Below are 15,535 nucleotides of genomic sequence, written 5' to 3'. Positions count from 1 at the left end.
GAAAAGAAAAAAAAACATCTAAACTTTTCTATAGACAGTAAGTTCCCCTCAGATGTACATGTAAAAAAGCAATTTTATTTTACATGCAGGTTACTCCTAACAAGACCAACTTTTTATCATACAAAGATAAACATTTTCTGAATATGCATTTCTTCAATGGCATTGGTAACCTGAAACCTAAGTGTTTGGGTTAATAATTAAGTGACACTTAATAAAAACCAAAACATTGCTCCAAATAGAATACTATACGATTTCTGAATGGTATATTGGTATATATTTTATGATTTCATTCATATAATCTGAATTCTGTCTAATAAGCTGCAGTTTTACGGTTTATTAAAACTGCAAAAGTTAAAGTTTTACTGATTTAAAATATTTGTGTTTTAAAACTGACTCATTTTGCATCGTCTAATAGAGTAGTTGATGCTTTTTAAGTGTTATTTATATACTATTATATATTAGTTTATAATCTATAATATTATAAATAGTATTTATATTGTGTATTTTGAATTAGCTCATATTAGTTGTCATTTTATTTTTTAGTTTGTGTCATTTTTGTAAGTAAGTAGTAAGAATATGTTTTTGAATAGTATACTAACTACTTCCTGAATGGTATGGTCAGAATACTATTTATTTGAATACATAAAAATAATTGGTTTTAATCTGTTTTGAGCCATTAATATTATGTTTAATTGTTTTCGTTACTATTAAACATATTTTCCCTCATTATCATTAAAATATTTTTACTGTGCTTATTATTTGAAATAAAGTTTCTTAGGAGTGTAGTACAATAAATTAGTATAATAAAGTAGTATGCGACACAATGCAATATGTACTGTAGCTGTAAACATTTCAGACTTTAGTGTTGCAGACTTCATGACCTTGCATGCAGGGTGTTTGCAAACTTTACTCCGTATGCATGGTGCATGGTAAAAGTCGTATGCCGATATGCTTTTTTCGCTCTGCTCTTTGATGCCCTCTAGTGGTGGTTTGTAGTTCAGTCATGTTTCTTGATTCCTTCCAGGTTCCCTTTGCAGTTGGAGAACGGCCATACAGTAGAACGAACAGTAGCTCAGTATTTCCGAGAGAAGTACAGCCTGCAGCTCAAGTACCCTCACCTGCCCTGTCTCCAGGTGGGCCAGGAGCAGAAACACACCTACCTGCCCCTGGAGGTCAGTGCTGTCACACACACACACACACACACACACACACATGCTTGTTTCTCTTAACATTGTGAATCAGCAAAATGAGAAGTGTAACTAGCTTTTGCAGTTACACTTCTAGTTTATATAAAATTTATTTTATTTTTAAGTTAATGAACTTTAGATTTTGTCAATATTTCGAATTAGATTTTAGTTTTTACTTTCATTTTAGTTCATGTTTTAGTCATTTTTTTATGTTTGCCATTTTTATTTTATGTATTTGTTTACTTTTAGATCTTTTACTAATTTAAGCTTAATGAAAATGAGAAGTGTTGCTTTGGCAACTAGCTGAAATAAAATGCAAGTAATTTTTTATGGTTTAAGTGAAAAACTATTGAAATTTTTTGTTAATATTTTGAATTTGTTTTTGAATCAGTATTTACATTAATTTTAGTTAATGGTCTATGTTTTAATGCCTATAATTTTTGATAATGAATTGAATTAGATTTTTATATGTAATATTTTCTGTTTTGAATTTTAGAAGTTTTTGTAAATTCTGTTGCAAGTATTTATATTTATCATTTTTATTGGTTTATTTTTTATTTTAGTTTATTTTGGTATAAATTATTTACAAATTATTTATGTGTATATATATGTTTATGTGTGTATATTTATGTGTGTATATGTGTATATATACTGTATGTGTATATATTATGTATGTATGTATGTATGTATGTATATTCGTTCAGTTCTGATGCTGTTTAGTCGCTGCTGTTCTCCAGGTGTGTAATATTGTAGCAGGGCAGCGGTGCATCAAGAAACTGACAGATAATCAGACGTCCACCATGATCAAAGCCACAGCGAGATCAGCTCCAGACCGACAGGAGGAGATCAGCAGACTGGTGAGTGGCATTTATATCTATAGTCACACACTTAATGTGGTTGCATAAGAACTCATATCCACACCATCTATGTATTTAAACCTCTCCTCATGTTCCTGCGATCCGTCTGAATGAGTTCAGGTTGCTGTCTGTGTTAATGGAGGTCAGTCATGAGTAGCTGCGATCTCTTTAAAGAGCACTTTGTGAACTCTTTACCCCATTCCCTGCAGATTTACCAGCCGTCAGTTCTGAGCTGATAACGCATGATTGAAGCTCTGCTGCTCTTTATACCTTATTAAAATGACAGCCAATCAAGTGCTGAATCAGTGCTGCCGTGGCTGATTTTTCATTTAGATGTCGAAACCTCTAAATAAGAGTAGAGCGGCAGCGTGGGAGCAATGCAGCTGACGAGGCCAATAAAATGTCCCAAAACGAAAAAGTCACGCATTGGTAAAAATACCACGGTGAGAGTATTTTCAGCTCCTAACAAACATCCTGCGTGTTCACTCCGTCTCATTTCCGTCTCGTATAATCTGAAATCTGATCAAGACTGAGAGAAGTTCAGGTGTTAACATACGAGTAGTTCTGTTCATTTAAAACTGACTCTTTTTAGGACTAATAGACGGAGCTATTTTAGTATTGTTTGTTTAATATTATAGCTTTAATTAGCTATTATTTTAATTTTTACAGTGTAATTTTATATATTTTTTACATTTATGTGTGTATTGAATTAAGTTTAGTGATTTTTAGTTCTTCAACAATGTTTATGAATATTTTTTTTAATTCGCTTTTATTTTAGTTTTAGTTTGTGCCATTGTCAGGTATATTTTTATTTCAGTTTAGTAATTTTAGCAGTTCAGCTTTAACTTACTTTATTTAAATTTAGTGTTTAGTTTAATTTAACTGTAATTTAATTTACAGTATTGATATTTTTAATTAACTTTTTTTATTGTCAGTCTGTCCTTTTGTAATTTTTATTATACATTTTTACAAATATTTTCATTTAGCTTAATTTTTTTTTCTGTTATAATTTTAGTTAATTTTAATTTTAATTTTATTTTAGTTAGCTGCCATTTTTTCCACGTTTTTATCTAATGTTTATATATAATTTCAGCTTTTTTTAATTTGCTAAAATATTTACTTTAAAAAATATATATTATTAACCAAAGTGTTAATTCTAAATCTAATTAATGGTACAAACATCTGTTTTACCACCTACTAGTTTAGAAATTGCTTTATGATTTTAAACTGACCTATAATCACTTTTTTCACTACATATGTGAATGAGATTTCAAATTAAGCTGCTTCTTGCTTTGTTTTATTTTGATGCATAAAACCTAAATGCGTTAAAAAGAATGTACTACTTATTGCAATATATATGTGTCAGCAGGTGTGTGTGTGTGTCTGCAGGTGCGCAGTGCTAACTATGAAGCAGACCCGTTCGTGCAGGAGTTCCAGTTTAAGGTGCGAGACGAGATGGCCCACGTGACGGGGCGTGTGTTACCTGCGCCCATGCTGCAGTACGGGGGCAGGGTGAGCACAGAGCACTTTATGGTACCCTTCCTTTCAATCACCCACATCTCTCTGTGTCTGTCTGTCTGTCTGAATGAACTGGAGGAACTAACCACTCCTAACTGCTGATGTGTGTGTGTGTGAGACTGTGTGGAATAACTCCCAAATAAACTAGCTTGCAGTAATTCTTCTCCAGTTATGCACGTGTATGCACCATTTTAAAATGAAAGGATATTTATTATCATCGAGTTAGGCTGTGGTCGGAGATTGATGCTTTTTAAATGACAGGAAAATCAAAGGTAACTCAGCGTAACAGTGGATGAAGACCGTTGTAACACTTTTATACTATATTAAAAGTTATATACAGATATATATACTCAAGTATTACATTAAAGGTTTACATTTTATAGGATTGTGCTTAGCCATAAAACATACTCCGTCAGATAAGGGCGCAATCAATATAACATCATTTATTATATATCGCTTTTTATTTGTTTATTTTTAATGTTAACTAATTTATTTATATATTATATAAATCTTGTGTTATTTTAGTTATTATACAGTTATACATTTATGATTTATATTGCAATATTATATAATATAGTTAGTGTTTTGTAACATTTCGATTTTTGTTTTCTGTTTTCGTTTTAATTTTAGTAATCTGTGTTTTTGTTCATCTTTTTTATTTATGCTTCTCAGTTTTTTTTTATTTTTTAATTTTATTTCAAGTAACAAGTGTTTTTTTTTTTATGATTTTGGTTTAACTATATAATAACTCCTGTTATGTATTTATAATAATTTATCATAATTTGTCTTTACAGTTTTAGCGGCCCTTTCCTGAGCTTCAAGTGTAATGTATTCGAATTTACAATTGTATAATATTTTAGTAACTTGAATTCGGTAGGCACAGATTTCTAAAACCTTCTACAAATCTTTGGGTGGAGTTTACGACTTGTGAGTGATTCTTATAAACATTATGAGTATTAATGTGTTGTGTTTATATAATATATGCAATTTTTGATGCTTGCATAATTGTGAGCTCAGATTATTTGATTGTAAATAAATCTATAAATGTAGTAATTTTGCTAGCTTATGATTTGAATGTGTTCTTGTGCAGTTGTCTGAGTTTAGTCTGCACTAGTGTTCGGTGTCAGCTGTGTGGTCCTGTGCAGCAGATCAACCCTGAGCTGTCGTTACAGAACCGCACTGTGGCCACCCCGAGCCACGGAGTCTGGGACATGAGAGGGAAACAGTTCCACACCGGCGTGGAGATCAAGATGTGGGCCATCGCCTGCTTTGCCACACAGAGACAGTGCAGAGAAGAGATCCTCAAGTGAGACTCCACAACATGACGACTTTCAGCACTGGTTTACTTCCTGCTTCAAAGTATCAGGGCATCATAATTTTGGGGGAAAAAAATAGAATTGCAATTTTTCTAATTGCAATTTCTTAAACTGCATTTTAAAATAACAAAAAATCTATGTTTGCTGTGCTGCATAATTTGGCCAAAAATATCATAAACATTAGCATGGCTATTAACTAAACTATATTATTAATGGTAGTAGTAAAATAATAAAAATAGAATATACTAAATAAATAAAAAATATTACTTTCATTATATTTTAGTCAAGTAAAAAAAAAAAAAAAAAAAAAAATTATAATAGGAAAATTAGCAAAATTAAAACAAAATACGGAATTTCAATATTGTTAATATTGTAATATTTCACTGTACATTAAAAAGTTACGAGATAATGATAATTTAATAATAATAAGTTATTTTAAGGTATGCTAAATATATAATAGAAATGACTAAATAAAACTAAGAAATTTTAGTATTGCAATATTACACAGTAAAATAAATCAAGAATTCAAGAAAAATATAATATAATTATATAATGATAATAATAATAAAATATGAAAATGTATTACACATACAAAAGTAAAATACTAAATATATATTAAAACTTACTAAAAACAAATGAGAAATGTTTCTATTGTAATTTTGCTGTACAATAAATAAGCGGAGTATTTAAGAAAAATAATATAATAGATAATAATAGTAACACAACTGAATAAAAATAATTATATATACTAAATAAGTAAAATACTTCACTGTAAAAAAACAAACAAAAAAAACGAGTATTCATGTTTTGTAACTGTAAAAAACAATGCTAATCAAATTTTCAAATGGGAAACCATCGTATTTATTTTGATGGAAAACTGCAGGGAGGTAAGAGCACAATACTGTGCTTCACTCTGAAACAGACAGGGCATATATTTATTTAACTAAATTGCAGCCTTTGTGATTTGATAATCGCAGTAAGCAATATTGCGGTTATCATTTTATCTTGACTAATCATGCACCCCTAATCACCCGTGCACCCGTTTCCATGCTTATAAGTTTCTGAATTTTGTTTCTCCTTAAAGGGGTTTCACGGACCAGCTGCGTAAGATCTCGAAGGACGCTGGGATGCCGATCCAGGGTCAGCCGTGTTTCTGTAAGTACGCACAGGGAGCCGACAGCGTGGAGCCCATGTTCAGACACCTGAAGAACACCTACTCCGGCCTGCAGCTCATCATCGTCATCCTGCCCGGAAAAACCCCCGTCTACGGTAAGAGGGTCACACACGGAGCAGGGCGTCCCGTCCCGTCCTCCTGCCAGACGCCCTCAGACCAATAACACACGTGTGATCTGTGCAGCCGAGGTCAAGCGTGTGGGAGACACTCTTCTAGGAATGGCCACTCAGTGTGTTCAGGTGAAGAACGTGGTGAAAACCTCCCCTCAGACGCTCTCCAACCTCTGCCTCAAGATCAACGTCAAACTCGGCGGCATCAACAACATCCTGGTGCCGCATCAACGGTTTGTTACCGCTTTCCCCGCCTCCGTTTGATTGACAGAACATAAACGGCTCTGCTCATTGGCTGATTTTAAACAGGCCACTGATTACAATGATCATTATTATTTCATAACTTTTTTTTTTTTTTTTTGTCAGCTGAATCCTGACATTAGCTCTGACATTAAAAAAGTAAATATTTGCTTTAATATTTTAATAATTTAACAACACATTCAAATGTTTTTTTTTTTGATTGATGGTTAAGTTAACAGATAAATATTAAATCTTTTATAGCAAGTGTTTTTGATTGTTTTTATTTTAATATTATTTCTGTATAGGGTTGCAAAAAAAGATGATTATTATTTCTGGGGGGGGGGGGGTCAAATATAGCAAAACAACATTAATTTAATAATAATAATAAAAAAAATATTACTTTCATTTAGGGCTGGGTATTGTTCAAAATCTTTCGATCCGGTGCCAATTTCGATACCTCAGTTTCGATACCGGTTCCTAACATACTTTTTTCGATACCTTATGTTTTAAAATCCATTTCAACATCAACACAGATACATTGAACACAAAACTCTGGTAACACTTCACACTCAGGATAACATTATTAATACAACTGGTTTAGGGCTGAAACGATTCCTCGAGTAACTCGATTACAAAAAATGATCGAGGCAAATTCCTCTGCCTCGAAGCCTCTTTTAATTTATTTTAAATCTCACGTCAGGTTCTTCCGCAATGATTTTGTTAATGTGACAACGCGTTTACGTCACCCACAAAGCGGAAGGAGACAAGCGCTGCGCTGAGATCGCATACTGCAAGGAGTCAGCAGTGTTTTGATTTGAGGGCGCGGGCAAACGTAAAGAGAACGTTGTGGCATGTGTCCATTGCAAGATAGAGCTGGCATACCACAACTAGGGCCCTATAATTTCAGCGATGCAGAAAACGCGGAGGGATTCGCGGAATCCAGTCATTAAAACGGAATTTACAGTTAAATGCGGAATGGCACAGAATTTGCTAAATTTTGAATTAATTAATCAAAAATAGGTCATTGCACTTACATCAAATCACGATATGGACTAATATCTGTAAATATTAAGCCGGAACAGTCTATTTAAATATGAATCCTGCATGTTCTGCATGTCTCTGTTAATGAATGGAGCAGAAGCGCATCTTCCTTTATCACACACACACACACACACTGAAGCGCGCGTGACGCTCGCGGTGATTTCAGCGTCTGCTGTCTCACTAAATAAGGACGTGAACACATGAACAACATCTCCAGAACTGCTCTGACAGTCACGTCATGAGTATTTGACCGTTTGATTTGAGTAAAACTAGCATCACATCACATACACAGAACTGTAAAGGTACGTCAGCCCGTCAAAATAAAAGTCCGGTTTGGATTAAAGTCAAGTATTTGCCAGAGATGTATTACTTTTGTTCAGCAGAATGTACATAGCCTACTACTAAAAAAAAAAAATCAAACATTATTTTTTTAAGGTTAAATCACACAAAATTTCTTCCATGTTTTATTTTTAATAGTAAATCCCCTTTGTTTACCAAAAATTAAGTTTGCTTAATTTTCAATAATTAAAAGATAAATTAAATTAATGTTTTATGTGTTTAATGTGCATCTCAGAAAATGCTTTATTTAAAACCCCAACTGAATGGCACTTAAATGCACTTAATTAATCTGTCAACTTTCTTGTCATTGTTCACAGTACAAGTACAGACAGAGAAACAATGGGTAATAATTAAATGTTTATTTTTGATGTATGCATTGCATTCTATGCATAAAAAAAAAAAAAAGGAAACTTATTTGTTCATTTTAGGAGACTCTTATTTTATCTTGCATAATTAATATTGCAGTTTAATTAAGCAAAAACGCATTTTATCAGATTACTCGATTAATCGATGTAATTTTTGGTAGAATACTTGATTATTAAAATATTCGATAGCTACAGCCCTAAACTGGTTGTGCTTTTTGGATAGGGGTGCGCCAGCAGACACTCAGGATTGGTATCAATCCTAACTTTGCCAAAATTAACAAAAAAAGAGAAACCTTTTTGCCACAACATGAACATATTATAAATAAATAAATAAACAAATGATATTGTGTACAGGCTAATATTGAACCAAATAAAATGCAAAGGAATGTAAAAAATTGTGCAAAATCAAACTGTATTTGTGGGTTAAAGAACATTTCATGACTTCTCAGACAACTGTACATTTGTGGCTACTGGTTCTTGTTGTTGTTATATAGTAGCCGTATAAAAATGAAGACAGAAATATTGGCTATTACTGTTAAAGAAATTCATTGTTTGATTATAATAATTTATTTTAGACTATAAATCAAAATACTAATATTTAAGTCTTAAATTCTTAACCTTCGAATGTTAAAACTCAAGCATTTAAAATTTCAAATCCTCTAGCTTTTAATTACTTTTAGTGGAATACTGGTTATAAATATTATTATTGTAGCTTTAACTGTAAAAAAAAAAAAAAATACATTTAAGCTGTTAACTGTTAATAAATGTCTTTAAAATTCTAATGTTCAAAGCCTCAAGTTTCTAACATTCCAAATCCTTTAGATTTTAATTTCGGCGAAAATACTGGCTTAATTTTACATTCAATTCAATTAATTATTGGCTTTTTTCATGAAAACCCTGATTTATTCAGTATATACAAATCAAAGCTAGTTTTAATATCCAGCGCAGTATTAATACTAATGGCTGTGTCTCTCAGGCCGTCAGTGTTTCAGCAGCCGGTGATCTTTCTGGGGGCAGATGTGACACATCCACCTGCAGGAGACGGGAAGAAACCCTCCATCGCAGCGGTCAGTTTACCTTAGAGATGGATTACATGATAAACACATTCTATATGTGTTATAATAGCTTCCTGTGTGCAGGTGGTGGGGAGCATGGACGCTCATCCCAGCAGGTACTGCGCCACGGTGCGCGTCCAGAGACCCAGACAGGAAGTGATTCAGGACCTGGCCTCCATGGTGCGAGAGTTACTCATTCAGTTCTACAAGTCCACTCGCTACAAACCCACCAGAATCATCTTCTACAGGGATGGCGTGTCCGAGGGCCAGTTCAGACAGGTGGATATTGGTTTATCACTTACGGCATCATTTCCGTTTCGTTTGAGAATAAACGGTGAGCCTGTTTGTGCTCGCAGGTGTTGTGTTACGAGCTGTTGGCCATCCGAGAGGCCTGTATCAGTCTGGAGAAGGAGTACCAGCCCGGCATCACGTACATCGTGGTGCAGAAACGCCACCACACGCGTCTCTTTTGTGCTGATCGCAACGAGAGGGTGAGCGTGCATCCTGACACTCCTGCAACAGAGAGACAGATTCATCTCGAGTTATCATGAATGTGAGACTTCAGATGCACTGTGACAGGACTTTTCCTGAATGCTAACGCTGCCGTCAAAAAAACACAGGACTTCTACTCACTAGTGCTAGTTTAGCATTATTTATAGAGTTTTATTAATGTTTTGAATTGGCAATTATTTTATAGGTTCAGTTTTCATTCGTTTTATTTCATTAAAGACTAATTTCATTTTTTTATTATTAGGGCATACTCTGTATAATTCTTACAAGATCAACGTGTATCTGAGAGCGCGCTCAGTTCCCGCACGCAAGCAGAGAGATTTGCGCTCCGCATTATATTAATGTACTTTCGCGCTACAATAATGCGCTCTTGACATAGGTGAAAGTCATCATAGCTTGCGTAGTATAGACCCAGCTTCCAACCCAACTTTGAGAATAGATTAATGGCGATATTTTTTTTATCGCCCGATAAGAGTCTCACGTTAACGCCGATAACGGCCAACCACTAATACATATATATATATAATTTTTTTTTTAAATTTATTTATTTAGTTTTATTTATTTATTTTCATTTTTTATTTATTATTATTATTTATTTATTATTATTTATTTTTTTTACTTAAGCTTGTTTTATTTTACAACTTATTGCCAAGCAACATCTCATTTTCATATATGTATGTATATATATGTATGTATGTATATGTATGTGTATATATATATATATATATATATATATATATATATATATATAACAAACTTGTTTTTGTTTTTTTTATTTAGCTATTTAAAAAAGAATAATACTGTAATTAAATATTTTTAATATTAATATTTTTATTTTACTTTATTTCCGCTCTGTTTCAATTAACAAAAACTACTTTAGTAGTAACACTTGTCTTATAGAAGTAGAAGAGCACATTGTGTCTGAAAGTGCTTTTTTAAAACTGCTCATTTCAATACACTTTTAAAACCGTACTTTTATCAACTCCGGTACAGAGTAAATTGGTACTTGATCTAAAACATCCATCCCGAGTTAATAGTTAAATATTGACTAAAGCAGAAAGCGTAGGTTTAGATGAAGGAGTTATTTAAACAGAATTTAAGACAAACCCGAACGCTGCACATATATTGAAAACATAATTTTAGTGTTGATTGTGTTTTTTTTTTAAAGGTCTGTGTTTGTTTCCTGCACAGGTGGGTCGCAGCGGAAACATTCCTGCTGGTACAACGGTCGACACTGATATCACACACCCCTACGAGTTTGACTTTTACCTCTGCAGTCATGCTGGAATACAGGTACAGATGAGCACATTTTCACGGCCCCACTGTCACTTCCTCCTGTCTTTTAAGCCGCCCGCTGGGCCGGTGCTGTGTGTGTGAAATGGCTCCTTGTTCACTCGACAAATGATTTTGCATGCAGATTTGGATTTAGCAGCATGAATAACGGTTATGTAATCCAGTACAGGCATGCAGTCGAAGTATAAAAGGGTGAATGTCAGCAAATGACTTCACATCTGATCATATTATAATATTACATTTAAGATTTCATGTGCTTTTGTCATTTTTATTAGTTTTTGCATTAATTTTAGTTTAATACTTTTAGTGTTTATTAGGCTATTGTAGTTTATTATGTAATATATTATAATATTTAGAATTTAGGTTGAAGCTAATTTCTGCCATGGAATAAAAAAATAAAAAAAACGCAATTCTGACACTTAGCAAGTATTATTATTATTTTATTTTTTTTCTCTAAGAGTTAACTATATTATGAGATGTAAACTCGCAATTCTGAGTAAAAAAATAATTATGAGAGATGAGCTCAAAATTGCAGAAAAACAACAACAACTTTTTTTTAAATATAAAGGTATGACTTTAATATCTCAAAACTGGGACTTTTATTAGACAAAATGTTGCAGTGCAAAATAATCATTAAAAATATATTTTATATATTTTTTGCTAAATATAATTTATTATTATTGTCTTTAAAAATGTATCGAATATATATTTAATAAAAAAAATATCTCGAAATTGTGACTTTTATTAGACAAAATGTTAAGAGTGCAAACATAATCATTAAAAATATTAAATATATTTTATATATTTTTGCAAGATATAATATATTATTATTATTGTCTTTAAAAATGTATTAAATATATATTTAACAACATAATTAACATCTCAAAACGGGGACTTTTATTAGACAAAATGTTACAGTGCAAAATAATCATATAAAATATCAAAATGTATTAAATATATAATTTAAAAGAAATATCTCAAAACTGGGACTTTTATTAGACAATGTTAGAGTGCAAAAATAATAATTAAAAATATCAAATATATGTAAATTTTTTGCAAAAAAAATGTAATCTTTTATTATTGTCTTAAATGTATTAAATATATATTTAATTAAAAATAATATCTCAAAAATGGGACTTTTACTAGACAATGTTACAGTGCAAAATGAATCATTAGAAATATCAAATATTTTTTTTGTTAAATATAATTTATCATTGTTTTTACAAATTTATTAAATATATATTTAATAAAAAAATATCAAAACGGAGACTTTTATTAGAAAAAATGTTACAGTGCAAAATAATAATAAAAATATCAATATATTTAATTTAAAAAAATCTCAAAACTGGGACTTTTATTAGACAATGTTACAGTGCAAAAACAATCATTAAAAATATCAAATATATATTTTTTTATTTTTTGCAAAAATATTTTAATCTTTTATTATTGTTTTAAATGTATTAAATATATATTTAATTTAAAAAATAATATCTCAAAACTGGGACTTTTATTAGACGAAATGTTAGAGTGCAAAATTAATCATTAAAAATATCAAATATATTTTATATATTTTTTGCAAAATGTAATTTATTATTATTGTCTTTAAAAATGTATTAAATATATATTTAATTAAAATAATTATATCTCAAAACTGAGACTTTTATTAGACAAAATGTTGCAGTGCAAGAATAATCATAAAAAATATCAAATATATTTTTTTGCTAAATATAATTTATTTTCATTGTTTTTAAAAATGTATTAAATATATATTTAATAAAAAAATATCTCAAAACAGGGACTTTTATTAGACAAAATGTTACAGTGCAAAAATAATCATTAAAAAAAATCAAATATATTTTATATATTTTGCAAAAAAATATATATATAATTTTTTATTATTATCTTTAAAAAAAATATATATATATATATTTTAAAAAATTATTTATTTTATCTTTTTTTTTTTAACTTAATGTGACCGTGGTCATGTTTTTGTGAGAAAGTCTAAATCTAAACTTTGCAACAGCCCTGTCAGTTTAATGAAAAAGTAGTATAGTGGATGTTTTTGAAGAGGTATCTGGAGCATTTGGCATGAGTTTGACTGCTCTTTCTCTCTTCTCAGGGTACCAGCCGACCCTCCCACTATCATGTCCTGTGGGACGACAACTGCTTCACTGCGGATGAGTTCCAGCTGCTCACTTACCAGCTGTGCCACACATACGTGCGCTGCACCCGCTCCGTCTCCATCCCTGCACCAGCCTACTACGCCCACCTGGTGGCCTTCCGTGCTCGATATCACCTGGTGGACAAAGAGCACGACAGGTGTGTGTGCCAATAGCACTGTTACTGGGATACAGCTGAATCATTCGTTCCCAGCATGCTTTGCATTGGGCTGGATGAGGAAAGTAAATGTAGAAATCATTGTGGTACTATTATACCATATTTTCCGGAATATAAGTCGCACTTTTTTTTCATAGTTTGGCTGGTCCTGTGACATAGTCAGATGCGACTTGGTAATCAAAATTAATTTGACATGAACCAAGTGAAAACATTACCGTCTCGGGCCGCGAGAGGGCGCTCTGTGCTGCTCAGTGCTCCTGCAGTCTTCACTGAAAACATAGAGCGCCCTCTCGCGGCTGGAGACGGTAATGTTTTCTCTTGGATCTAAATTTGTGCGACTTATGTTTTTTATTCCTCCTCATGACGTATTTTTGGATTGATGCGACTTATACTTAGGTGCGACTTATAGTCCGAAAAATACTGTAGTTTTGACTAATATTTTGAATACATTTTAATTTTTTTTATTTTGCATTTAACATTTTTAGTAACTTTGTGATTTGTCATTTTTATTAGTTTTATGTTTTTAAAAATGTGTTTTTTTTTTTTACAGTTTTAGTTTTGGGTATTTTAGTCCATCAAGTTAAACTTAATCAAATCTAGAAATCTAAAATAATAAGAAATCTAAGATGTAACTTTTTTTTTTTCAGTGAACATTTATTTTATTTCAGTGTTTTTTTTTTCCTGGATTTAGTCAATTCTAATGGCTCTGCTCTCTGTTCTCTCTCAGTGCCGAGGGAAGCCATGTCTCGGGACAGAGCAACGGTCGAGATCCTCAGGCGCTGGCCAAAGCTGTGCAGATTCACCACGACACACTGAGGACCATGTACTTTGCCTGAGCCAGCTCACATCCATCCCACATTCGACTAGTCATGCACACAAACCCGAAAACCGCCTACACACGCCTCACACCTCCCAAAAGCGAATGCATCCTGAAGGGTGGATCTCTGTGGCGATGGAAGCGTGGCCCGCCCAGACACTGTGCCGCAGGATGAGAAACGCCTGCTTTAATTCCACACGTGGACCTCGGCACTTTTATGCAATTTTAAACCAGCCAACTGAGGCCGTTCTGTCTTATCCCCTCCAAAACTCAAAAGGGAAGCCCGTCTACGTCCCCTCTCCTCTTCCTGTCTGTAGACGTACAGTAACGTTTAATTACTTCCCTGCCTGTCACGCCTGGTACCTGGATGTTTTCTAACAGCACTTTGTCCCCTTATTGTCCTTCCCCTGAAATGAGATTTGAATGGAAGCGAATGGAAAGACTGAGTCTGTTTTGAGGATGTACTTTTCTCCCGTTCTCAATTATTTTTGTAGCCAATGGTGACTTAACTACGTGTTAAAGTATCAGTCGATGAAGAACCAATTGTGTGTTAGCTTTTTAAAACAGAAAAACAAGCTTTTATTGTTAGAGAAGTGCCATTGCGGAGCGTAAAGTCCTTTATGACGTCCCCCGCCGGGGGGCAGGAAGCTGACCGGTTGAACTTTTTATTTTTTAGTAAATATACACTCTAGCTTTTATGTAGTACAATGCAAAGTGATCATGTTTTGATGCTTTTTCTTGTTTTTAACCCCCAATTTCCCTCCAATATTTATTTGTCTGGATCAAACGCAGCATTTAGCAGATTATCTCGTTCGCTCCCCTCCTGCACTTTGTCTCGGTTTAAAATGCATAGTCTGTGTTATGTGACCGATCATAGTTTAGTGCAATAATCCATTAGCGGGATGAGACTACCTCGTGTGCAAAGACTCTGTATGCGACTGGGGGGCATCTGAAAGAGGTTGTTTTTTTTATTTTTTTTGGTGAAAGTACAGCAGCGTTTCCTGACGATTGACCATAGTGTGTTAACAAGTGCCTGCGGGAAATGCATGACGTTGGAAGGTCAGAAATAGAACAAATGCACCTCAATTAGTCTAACCAAGGGCACAGTTGCGACCACATTCGACTGTACGGCCTTAATAAAATCTCGCGGTTTCAACATCTCGGTTTTCAATCAGAGGATTCCTCTGCTGTTGTACTTGTTCAAGTCCGACTGGTGGGTTCATGCTCCGTTCGTCTAGACATGAGGGACAGTTTGGCAGCTCTAGGCCACATGTTCACAGAGATGCTCTGGCAGCACCTGATTCGTGCCACTAGGGGGCAGTATAGTGTCTAACTTGAAGCATGCAGTGAGCATTGGGTGCCTTACAGTCCCTCCG

At 33.1% G+C, this 15,535-nt stretch overlaps 1 protein-coding gene across 2 annotated transcripts in view; it reads left to right on the top strand.

Moving 5' to 3' along the window:
* LOC132103432 (protein argonaute-3-like) overlaps positions 1 to 14,763 on the top strand; it is a 39,446-nt gene extending 24,683 nt beyond the window's left edge. Inside the window, exons 8-19 of one of the 2 annotated variants that reach the window (XM_059508534.1) lie at positions 1,025 to 1,172; positions 1,925 to 2,044; positions 3,434 to 3,556; positions 4,735 to 4,868; positions 5,963 to 6,147; positions 6,236 to 6,395; positions 9,124 to 9,214; positions 9,287 to 9,481; positions 9,559 to 9,693; positions 10,904 to 11,005; positions 13,125 to 13,324; positions 14,070 to 14,763. In XM_059508534.1, the coding sequence (XP_059364517.1) occupies positions 1,025 to 1,172; positions 1,925 to 2,044; positions 3,434 to 3,556; positions 4,735 to 4,868; positions 5,963 to 6,147; positions 6,236 to 6,395; positions 9,124 to 9,214; positions 9,287 to 9,481; positions 9,559 to 9,693; positions 10,904 to 11,005; positions 13,125 to 13,324; positions 14,070 to 14,178 (1,702 nt within the window). In that variant the 3' untranslated portion in view covers positions 14,179 to 14,763. Of the gene's footprint in view, positions 1 to 1,024; positions 1,173 to 1,924; positions 2,045 to 3,433; positions 3,578 to 4,734; positions 4,869 to 5,962; positions 6,148 to 6,235; positions 6,396 to 9,123; positions 9,215 to 9,286; positions 9,482 to 9,558; positions 9,694 to 10,903; positions 11,006 to 13,124; positions 13,325 to 14,069 lie in introns of both variants that reach the window. The other variant, XM_059508532.1, reaches the window with a different exon arrangement.
* Positions 14,764 to 15,535: the final 772 nt, after the last annotated feature.

This window comes from Carassius carassius, chromosome 24, assembly GCF_963082965.1.
Source record: "Carassius carassius chromosome 24, fCarCar2.1, whole genome shotgun sequence".
Lineage (NCBI taxonomy): Eukaryota > Metazoa > Chordata > Actinopteri > Cypriniformes > Cyprinidae > Carassius > Carassius carassius.
This window is presented reverse-complemented; position numbering and strand designations above follow the sequence as displayed.